The sequence below is a fragment of the Cariama cristata genome, unplaced genomic scaffold (assembly GCF_000690535.1).
Source record: "Cariama cristata isolate BGI_N322 unplaced genomic scaffold, ASM69053v1 scaffold22011, whole genome shotgun sequence".
In the NCBI taxonomy this organism is placed as follows: Eukaryota; Metazoa; Chordata; class Aves; order Cariamiformes; family Cariamidae; genus Cariama; species Cariama cristata.
Window position 1 is genome coordinate 69944 of NW_009600259.1, and position 10616 is coordinate 80559.

At 46.7% G+C, this 10616-nt stretch overlaps 1 protein-coding gene across 1 annotated transcript in view; it reads right to left on the reverse strand.

The window, feature by feature from the left end:
- The window catches only part of RBM19 (RNA binding motif protein 19), a 61258-nt gene extending 51043 nt beyond the window's left edge, over positions 1 to 10215 (reverse strand). Inside the window, exons 1-16 of the mRNA XM_009709977.1 lie at positions 10033 to 10215; positions 9322 to 9453; positions 9041 to 9079; positions 8261 to 8468; positions 6880 to 7145; positions 6724 to 6726; positions 6290 to 6364; positions 5954 to 6032; positions 5146 to 5217; positions 4237 to 4437; positions 3256 to 3386; positions 2733 to 2854; positions 1984 to 2080; positions 1547 to 1657; positions 848 to 1048; positions 194 to 311 (exon numbers count right to left, since the gene is read on the reverse strand). Of these exons, the coding sequence (XP_009708279.1) occupies positions 194 to 311; positions 848 to 1048; positions 1547 to 1657; positions 1984 to 2080; positions 2733 to 2854; positions 3256 to 3386; positions 4237 to 4437; positions 5146 to 5217; positions 5954 to 6032; positions 6290 to 6364; positions 6724 to 6726; positions 6880 to 7145; positions 8261 to 8468; positions 9041 to 9079; positions 9322 to 9453; positions 10033 to 10215 (2038 nt within the window). The remainder of the gene's footprint in view (positions 1 to 193; positions 312 to 847; positions 1049 to 1546; positions 1658 to 1983; positions 2081 to 2732; positions 2855 to 3255; positions 3387 to 4236; positions 4438 to 5145; positions 5218 to 5953; positions 6033 to 6289; positions 6365 to 6723; positions 6727 to 6879; positions 7146 to 8260; positions 8469 to 9040; positions 9080 to 9321; positions 9454 to 10032) is intronic.
- Between the last annotated feature and the right edge of the window lie 401 nt (positions 10216 to 10616).

Below are 10616 nucleotides of genomic sequence, written 5' to 3' on the forward strand. Positions count from 1 at the left end.
TCAGGAATGAGCACAGCGCTTGTGTGATATGATCAGCTAACAGACCACAGAGATGGTGACCCTACGGGCCGTGCAGATGACTTTGCGAGGCTGCTTCCATCCCCAAAGGGCCAGGAATATCAGCATCGCTGCTTTACACAAAGCAGCAGCAAAACAACCAGAGATACCTCTGTCCCAAAGTCAAAGTTCTTACCAGGTACCAGTTTTGCTTTGCTCTCCTTTTCTGGAGCCTCAAGGGTTTTCTGCTGAGGGGCTGGGCTGAAGAAGACACCCATTGGAGCCCATTCCAAATACAACGGCACAGAATGAAACTGTAAAGAGAACACAGGAGAGAAATGAAGAGTGGTGGGCAAGGCCTGGGGGGGGGGTGGGGTGGTGGTGGAAAAAAAGCTCTGCTCTCAGCTTTATTGTCCTCTCACTCTGTAACAAAAAACAGCAGTGGAAAAGCTGAGCAACTTTTTCAGCTGGCTAAACTCTCTTTCAACAGAGGAGTCTGTATCCAGCCTCACACAGGACCACAGCCTACCACGTACTGCACTCCCGTACTGCAAAAAGTAAAAGAAGCCCTCTCCAGGCCACTGAGGTTTTTCTAGACGTGTCACAGCCCCCTCCTCCAGCCATCTTCTGCAGGTTGAGAGCCCTACTCAGCCACTGCTGCACAAGGATGCACCAGGCATCTCCCTAAATCCAAGAGATAGAGGGTAACAACAGCAGCGGCTCTGGGATAACTCACATCCCTCAGAAGTCCTCTACTGCTCACATTTGTAGCCAGCATTCCTTTTTGGAGCTTCACAACTAGCCAAGACCAACACTCTCCAGGCAGCTGCCTACCCCTCGCCATGCTCACCTTGGAGTAGGCCAGCTTGGTGAACGCTTGCTTGGCCTCAGTTGGCTCCAGGAACTCCACAATGGCTGTGATGCCTCCTTCCGGCAGCAGCACCCGGCCCAGGCTGCCGTGTTTGCCAAAGATGTCCTCCAGCTCCGTGACACTCGTGCTGGCCGGGAGGTTCTTCACCAGGATCACGGTTTTACTTCGCTCACCAGCAGCCTGCCATGTTCAGTAGGGGAAGAAAGGAGAGACGGGATTTTAAAAAAGCAAAACCCAGTATCTTACTAACTGAAGACTTCAGATCCCACGCGCTGTGCTCTCTCACTGCACGTCACCCCTTTCCAGGATCCAAGAGGACCAACAGCCATTTAGAAAACACTTCCTCTAAGATCCACATCCTGGTACAACCTCCCTGTTCCACAAATGCTCATGTACAGAGGTTTGAGCTCCAGATCCACCCTGGTATGAACACAGGACTCCTCCTCTGCCCACAGCAAGCTGAGTGTCATGCTAGAAGCCATCATACTATGTATTTCAACCATCCCAAGGAGGGTTGCATTTTCAAACAGACAGCACATTTCCTAACCCATGGGATGTTCAATCCTCCAAGATGCTGAGGATCTAACTACCAATTTCAAAGACAGCTGAGGACACTAGGACTAAACCATCATATAGAAGAGGTAGGTCCACATCGCTGCCTCCAGCTGGGCATCTCACCTGACTGAAGGAATCCAGGCTGACTCCATTTTCAATGAGGAACTGGCGAATTTCCTGGACCAGCTCAGTTTCTCCTAGAGCAATCCTCACCGCCACGCTGTCTTTACTCTCCTGCAGACAAGAATGTCAGTCACCTGTTGTTCCTGCTGTTCTCAAAAGCAGATACAAAGGGAATCTGGCAGAGAGCTTGACAGTAATTCAGCCACAGAAAAGCAGAGTGGAAAGGAGTGCTGGAAGTGTCACTTTGTCTTTCAGCACCAAAGGGATTGTTAGGTTCAGACCCCACAGAGAAGCTATAAAACCACTGATCTCTCAGCCTGCAGGGTGCTCGTTGATACACAGAAGCTTTTGCTGCACAGAAAGACCAGGAAGGCCCTGGGCATGAGGAAACAGAGGAAAGTGATCGCCCATCCCAGCTGATCAGCAACCCAACTCACATGATCCAGCACTTGGCTTTTGGAAGCATTGTACTTCTGAGCAATGGCATCAGCCACAGCGTTCGTCCCCACAAACAACGTGTTCCAGTTGTGAGAGCTGGAAAGAGAAAGAAAAGCCAGGTTCAGAGTCGCATGTGGTGTCTCTCTACTCAATGGGCCTGGGAAAACACAACTTTGAATGCCAGCATTAGTAGTCAGGGTGAAGAGTTAGAGGGAAAGAAGGGTGGAACATCCTTAGAGAAGGGACAGAATGAGGGAGACATGACTGGAGAGTGAACAGAAAGGCAGCAGTGCAGGCAGCTTAGCTCTTCTTCCCTAGAGGTCACTCGTCGCAGTTCTGTAGTTACAGCTGGAAGTTCAGATGTTGGCTCGAGGAACACATTATAAAGTTCCTACAAGTTTTAGGAATACAGGTGGCCAAGTAGAGGAGAAAGACGCAACTGATCTGAAACCACTACCCTAGAGAAATACAGTATCAGACCAACTTTTATTAGACACTAGAGAAATAAACTCGTATACAAAGCCGTTCAAAACCCTGTTTCTCTCGATTTCTGCTGCTCACCGAACCACTAGAGCTACTTGGACAGAGGAATCAAGTAGGTAAGAGATAAAAGAAACAGAGCTGCACAGCAAGTGCTTTATTGACTTTGGTAATCTATACAGCCCCTGCAAAGACCCCACATGCATTCCTGCCACTTGGAAATTTGGCAGGTTGTGTTGTCTTGCCCCACTATAAGACACCTCTGTACCTGGCACTGTTGGCTTTGTCCTTGGCCTCTTTGTGCTTTTTGTAGGAGGAAGATTCTTCTGCATCTACATCTTCGATTTTTTCCTTTTTGATTGTGGATGGTAAAAGATGCATCATTCTACCCTAGAAGAAAGGAAGAAGAGGTCCAGCAGCTCTGAAATAACCCAGAGAAGTTCACAAACTAAGCAGAGTGGAGGAAATTTTCTGGCACTTTTCCTAGTCAAGCAGTCTAGGTGGAAGAAGGGACCTTTCCTTCCCCAAGGAGACACTGCTGCAAGTCAGGGTAGCCACACAATGTGAGAGGCAGACTTGGATCTCCTCCTCCACCTCTAGTTCAGATTTTGGTATCTGCAAGGCTGTTCAAACCAGGCTACTCTTCCAAAAGCAACTGTGTTCCCATACAGCGAGGCAGAAGAGACTCAACCTTTTCAGCAAAGCACAGAAGCAAACACTTGGCCACGTTACTAACAAACATTCCCACTAGCTGCAGTCTGACAGCACAGGAAAACCATCAGTTGCCATACCTGGAACACTTGCCCATCCATTTCTGCATAGGCCTTCACTGCGTGCTCGGGAATCATATAGGTGATGAAAGCAAATCCTTTGGATTTCTTGGTCAGTCTGTCTATTGGAAAGTGGATCTCTGAGAGGGGTCCTGCAAAAGGCAAGGCTTTACCGTGACAGATGTCTTTGCACAGCCACCATACACTTGGAACCGGGACCTCCTGGCCAAAGTTGGGGAGAAGGGGAGCCAGGGAGAGCAGAGCAGCTCCGGCTATTGCAGAGGGTGTGCGGCGAGCCACTAGCCTGGGTGAGGAGCTGCTGGCTGCAGACTGACAAGGCGGGCCCAGCAAAAGCAACCCAAGTCTGGCTGTGTGCCATGTGGCAGCTCACAGGGCTTTGATATGCGACACAGATCAGGCAAGCTCTGAGCAGCTGCATTTACCTTCAATCAGGAATAAAGATTTCCACAGTCTAACCTTCCCTCCCGCCCAGACACTTTAATGCCAAGAAAACCTTAAATTTGTTTAACTTTGAGCTAGAAAAGGGAAGCTTCAAGCTTCCACCTGACATGCCAGACATGAACGTGAATTTGGGGTGTATCTCGGAGATTCACCTCTTACCCACAGTATCTAGAAATCCCCTGCATGATCAGTATTTTAAACTGCAGGTGCTTTTAGTAATCTGCTCCTCCTCCGCACCCCACTAGGACCCAGAGCCTACACTGACTGGCAAGAGCTTTTACTATCACATCAGAGATGCAACGAGAGGGACAAGGGCAGATGCACACAGCAGTATGTGCTTTGAGCAAAGCAGCATGGAGTCAGCATCAGTTTCAAAGCAAAGCAGCCACACACCACCACACCAGGCAATAAAGCTGATGGGAGTCGGTTCATATTCAAGAGGTGTGGGACACAGAGCTTTGTCCATTCACACCCAGCAAGAAAACCTCTGCGTGCATGAAGGAAAGACCTCCAAGTCCCAGTCTCACAGTAAATACTTACCGTACTTGGAAAAGATCTTCTCCAAGTCCTCCTCAGTGCTAGTAAAGGGAAGATTCCTGACAAAGAGTCTCCCTGATTCAGACAAGTCCTCTTCCTCCTCATCATCTCTCTTCCTTCTTTGCCATGGCTGATTATCAGGTTTTGCCATAATGCTTTCTTTTGGGGTATTCTCGCATCGGAATACCTCAACGCATCGTCCACCTAATCCACAAACACCCATAGAGGCACATTAGATGCTTCCCAAGGCCATGGGCAATCAATACCAATGCACAAAGAGTGTGGGCTTACAGCAGTGACACAAGCAATTACAATGCCACAAGCTTTCAGCAGAACTCTGCTCGATTTAAAAAATAAAAAGAAGGGGTGGGGGCTGCAAGAGATCAGTCTTCATTAAAATCAGGATAACATTTACTAGACTACTCCACAGTTTCCCTTCCTTTCAGAGAGCTCCAGCCTTTCTGCCTGTGGCAACCTAGTCCACAGGCTTCCAAGTAGATATTCCCATTCTGCACGGAATTTTTGCAAATATCATTTTAGTAGTTCCACTAAGGGCTAGGCCAAGAATAGGTTTCAAACACAGGCTTACAGAATCATTTGTACAAATCCTCTGCGCCATCCCAGCCAGAATTAAACAATATCATTTTTATACCAAGAGCAAGATACACTCCTAGCACCTGACAGAAAACAAGGGCCAACGAGCAAGACACACAGCTCAGTCACTTGCCAGTTCTATGCTGCTCCTGACACGGCACCTGGTTTATCCCACGTCAGCTGAGCGGAGGAAGCCACCCCCACCAACTGCCTGGGAAAAACTAAAACAACGGGAGATACTTCTGCAGCGCACACTTCAGCAGCTGAGCACCCTGCCATCGACATCAGACAGAACAAGAAGGAACAAACAGCCCTTACCTATGTATTCTTTTTTTCGCTTCAAGGCCCTTTGCACTTCTGCTTCATTCTTCAAGTCAACAAAGATATAACCTTGGAGGAAGGAAAGGTTCAACTGAGCATCATGTGGGGAACATACAACCACTAATTGGCTAATTAAGGGTGAATCAGGCTTTCTTTATTATAGATTCCTATAGATAAAGCATTCAGCTCCCATTAAAGTTTCAATCCAGCCTGAAAATGGCCATGTCAGACTGGAAGACTGCCTTTTAAAAGCTTATTCTCTACGTGCAAACCAAAGAAGACTGACTTAACAGCTGAAGTAGGCTTTCACAGGTGTCTCCAAGAGCAAACAAAAGGTGCATCCGCTGTTAGACTATGAAAGGAAAACAGCATATAGCAGAGTTGCCTGCCAGCTCTGGGGACCTGTTCCACACTCCTTCTGATGGGTACCTCCAGCAGCCACAGCCTGTCAGGAGACCCGCCTCACCTAAAGACTGCTCTGCAGCTGATATGCCCAGGTCAGCTGCAGCTATCCAAGAGGAAGAGGCCTTCCCTCGGTGTGGTTTGGGATGTTTAGGAAAGTTGCAGAGGTGGATCAAAGAAAAAGCTCCTGCTGCTAACTCCTAAGGGAGGACAGCCAACATTACTCTGCCCACGGCATCCTATGGACAGCAACTAGGGCAGGTGAGCTGCAAAGTCATAGAAAGGTCTGTAAGAATTGGGACACAAGCCAGCGACTTGGAATTGCAGATGAAAAGAGCAGAGGTGTGATTAAGGGGTCCTCTAACTCACAGATCCAACCCCCGCTTCCACATATAGACATTACCTGTATTTTTCCCCTGGGCGTTTTTTCCTATCCGGATTGCCACTGGCTTCAGAGGCAAGAAGAATTCACGAATCTTTTGCTGCAGGAAGAATTATAATTGTTTAAATAAATTCTCAGATTCAGGAAGCGGCAGGTGTTTTTTATATACGCTATAAAAAACACCATGTGCAACACACAACACCTCTGCAGAAAGCCAGTTCAAAAGCTTCCCCGACCACCCATCCAACCCTCAAAACAGCTCCATAAGTGAGGATAGAAGCCTCTGCAAAGATCGCACGGAGTTACACACTGAGAACACCCCTGAGTCTCCATTCCCAGCTCAGTAACAAAGCTTGCCTCAGTGATGTTCAAGGGGGCACCACGAAGTTTCACTGTGTATGGTGAGCTGGCTTCTGCTGAGCTGGCTTCATTCTGGATAGAAGAATAGGGCCGGGGGGGGGGAGAAAGAGAAAAGAAGCTGAGTGAAAAACAATAAAAGTCACAGCACAACAAACTGGTTTTGCGCAACAAATAGGAGGCTGAAGGGTGGGAGAGAATATCAAGAGATTCTCGCAACTGCATCAGCCTGGGCAGGAGGTGCCAGACGACAGTGCAAGGTTTGGCTGGCATAGTCAAACCCAGTCACTAAAAACTGAGTTCTGCAGAACAGTGTTTCTTGCAGAGAGGGACACAGGCAATACAGAAAAGCCTCTGGAAAGGGTACTAGCAGCACTTCTTTGGAAGCCCCGTCTTCAGGAATTCAATCAGCACTAAGAGGAGATACAGCAAACTTTCTTAATGGCTCCCACCCAGTGAACCAAGAAAGCTGGTACCTAGGGGGTCCCACAGACTTCAAACCTTCAGCTCCTCCCTGGAGTGACTGACAGACGCATACTATCTCACAAAGCTGCTGCTTTAGACAAGACAAAAGTCTAATTCAGCTATACCTCTAGTGTGGATCCTTTTTTCTTCTCCACTGGTCTCTCCTGCTGTGTCTGTTGGGCTTGTGGCTTCCCTCTTTTATCTGCATGGGTGTCGATGGTTTCTGCGATGCCCGAATCCTCCTCTTTCTCACTTTCCTCTTCCACCTCCTCACTATCTGTTTCTTCCTCTGTACTGGATGAGGAGGAAGAATCCTTCACCACTTTAGATTTCAGGTAGTCCATATCCGAGAGGTCTTTGCTGGTAGCTGCCTTCTTCTCTCCTTTCTTTGCTGGCAGAGAGGAGAGACCAGAGAAGTTTTGTGCATAGAGATGCCACTGCTCTCTCCCCAGCCACATAAAAGCTGAGAACTGACACAATCATGAGAACCATCTTCCTCTCCTCTACCCTTTCCACGGGAAGGAAAGGTTTGAGAAGAGCAGAGCAATTTTATCTTAGCAATTCTAGGCTGACAGTCTGGATCACTGTTTTTCAAAGCAACAGTTCATGTACAAAACAAATTAGAAAGGAGCTTGAGGAACTCCATGGCGAACTATTTTGTCTCAATTTTAACTAAATACTTCAAGCAGACTCCAGAGAAGGTTTTCAGTTGTTCAGTTTAGCTTTGCAGGGAAAAGGACAGAGGAAGCTGTTTCTCCAAAACGCGCACACACCCCCTCACCAAAGATCAACTGATCACGCCTACATTTTAGTTTCCCAAAGAGAGATGAGGAGCAGCAAGGAAAACGCTATTCACTCCAACAGAACGGCATAAGGAAATACCATGTAGGGAGGGAGAAACGTTCCAAAACCACATTCATCACTGGTGCAGGGACACCGGATTCTAAGACGACATACACCAGACTGCAGTCCAGATATCTCAGCCTTCTAAGTTAACCCACTACTCCACTAGATACAATTTTCCTTTCAGGTTCCATGACACTGAACTCTGTCCCTTCCCATCAACTCTGACTGAGCCCACACCAGCATTTCCAGAAATATGCATCAAAGGCAAACCAGACAAGTTCACAGACATCAGCTACAGGTTACTAAGTAAAGAGAAGCCACATCCAGCAGATGAAAGCAGCTGCAGGCTAGAAGAGCATTTAAGGGAAAGACGCAGATGTTTGCCATGTTACTCTTCCCTAGACATTGACTTAACGACGCAGGGGAAAGCATAAATGCCAGCCCCATAACATCAGAAACTGCATTTCCCACATTTCCACAAATTTGGGAAAACAATCAAACATTCACAGCACACAGAATCAGTCTCATGCTTCAGACTCCACCTTCCCGACTACACTGCCTCCATTTGGAGGCAGGACCCCAACTTAGGTCTTATCAGCACATCTGTTCTCACATTCACCACGATAAAGACAAGCAAAGGGTGAGAGTTCCTTTCAGTACCTTTAGTTTCCTCCTCATCTTCAGAGGGTTCGTTCCCATCCTCACTCAGCTCCTCAGACTCATCTGAATCGAAGTTAAGATAATCAGCTACTGGCTTTGATTTTCCCTTCTTGGGTTCTTCTGCCAAAGTGTCATTAGCCCAAGTAGCCACCTGAGACCTCTTCTGGTGAACCACCAAGAACTCCTGGAATGTTTTATCTTCTTCCAGCTGTTGAAAAAGAAATCAAGTAGACAAGCTGTGAAAACAGACACAGGAGAGCTGCAGTAGTAAGTCTCAATTCAACGATGTCATCTCATTTCCAGCAGTGTAAAAAAAAAAAAAAAAAAAAAAAATCCCTTAAGGGGAGTTCACTTCACACTGACAAGGTGAGCACTTAAAAGTCTTCTCAAGGTATCTCTCAGTCCTACTCTTTCTTTTTTGTAATTATATTTAGAAAATACTTTAAAGAACAAAACAAAACATTAAAAAGAGAAAAAATGTACAAGTTGAATGTGACAAAACTCACATCTGGTTAAAAACCAGAATTGTTGAAATAGGATTGTTCTGGACACAGTGCATGGTCACACAGGAGTAGCTGACAATTAAAAAATTGGTTCCCCATGTTGGGATTGTTAAAATAATGGTTTGTTACAGTAGAATTGGACTGTCACAGAATTGATTAAATCATATACCTTGCCTGAATTAACAGCGTAGGAAGCAGTACAGAAAAGAGCTATTCAACTCTTGCTCTTAATATCAGCTAGCAAGAATGTAGGGACTGCAGTTCAACCTCAACTCACCTCCTTTAAGTTTTCTGTTGGATCTTTCTTCTTTTTATCCTACAGGAAAAAAAAACAAACCAAAACATATTTAGAAAGGCTTATTAGAAGCACAGCTAAGATAATTTCAGGTAACCTAACAGTACAGGGAACACAGATCCTAAGGCAGAAAATACCAGAACCAGGACTCCAACATCCAACCATCCCAGCTACTCTGTCCCCTTCTCCACACACCAGGCTACGCTTCCCTCTGCCAACTCACTAACAAACATCAGAGCCTCAAAGACACAGGCAAGACTCACCTTCTTTGTGCCTGCAGGAGCTGCACTTGCCACCGGTTTCTCAGTCTGTTTTTCTGAGGCAGGGACCTTCTGAGAGTGTTTACTCCATGCTTTGGGTTTTGAAGGGTCACCAAAAGACTTGCATAACTCAACCTGAAAAGAATCAGATCTCTAATTAAACATATGTTCAACAGTCTGCTTCTGTAACTGCTGCATACACCTCACTCAGGAACTGTTCTTATAACCCTGACAAGATGGAGGGTGTGTGTGCAGGAGAAGAACAGGCAACTTCATACAGATGTTCATTTTAAAAGCACAGAGCTACATGTTCACTCAACATGAAGAACAGTTTGTTGTGCTCATTTAAGCACAGTCAAATAAGTTGTCCTGTTTATCGTGAATCATTCTCTGTCCAGAAAAGCAAGATGAATGACTTGAAATGAAAAAAATGAGCTCAAGTTCAAAAGTGCAGATAACGACAGCTCAAAATCTGACACTGCTGTTCCAGCCAGCACCAAAATCACTGCTGGTGCACAAACACAGCCCATCTGAATCAAACACCTGCTTGAGACTCCAGCAATGAGGCCCAGCACGAGGCTTTGCTGTTTTGCTGCAGAGGATTTAATCTTTAGGCTTTCTTGGCCCCCAGCTATTCATCTCCAAGAGCACCAAAATCTCCAATGACAAACTTTCTTAAGAATCAAAAGAAGGTATTTTTAAAGATCAACTAACTGTGACTCTGGAAGTGTCTATGAAACTTCTGTTGAAGTGGTTCAGTGCTGTTTGAGCTTCATCTTCAGATTTGTAGCCAATGAAGCCAAATTTCCGGAACTTGCCATCCTTCGTGAACTTCAAGCAACAATCAGTCAGTGTGCCGAAGGCAGCAAACAATTTCCGAAAGCGATCTTCCTTCATCTGGGAAACGAGGAAGGACAACAGAAAAACAAATCAGCAATGTAATACAACTAGAGAAACGCTTTGTAGAAAAGTCCAAACCAAAACATCTTCTATCAAAGGGCTTCCGAAGTGCTGTTGGAACCATACCATATGGTGGCAACTCTGATAAAACCCCCACACATCAGCCACCAAACCCCTTGATCTCCCCCATGAATCCACTACACATACAGATTTCTGTCTGCAACACCCTGCCACCTAAAGCGTGCACCTGGCTCTCGGGGAGCCCAGGGCCTCGCAGCGCTGCCCTGCTACAATCAAGCCCCCAGTTCAACCACAGGCACGGTGGGACCCCACGCGGGACCCGGATGGCAGCAGAGCAGCCCAGGGCGCACCTGCACCCAACTTCCAGACAATGAGGG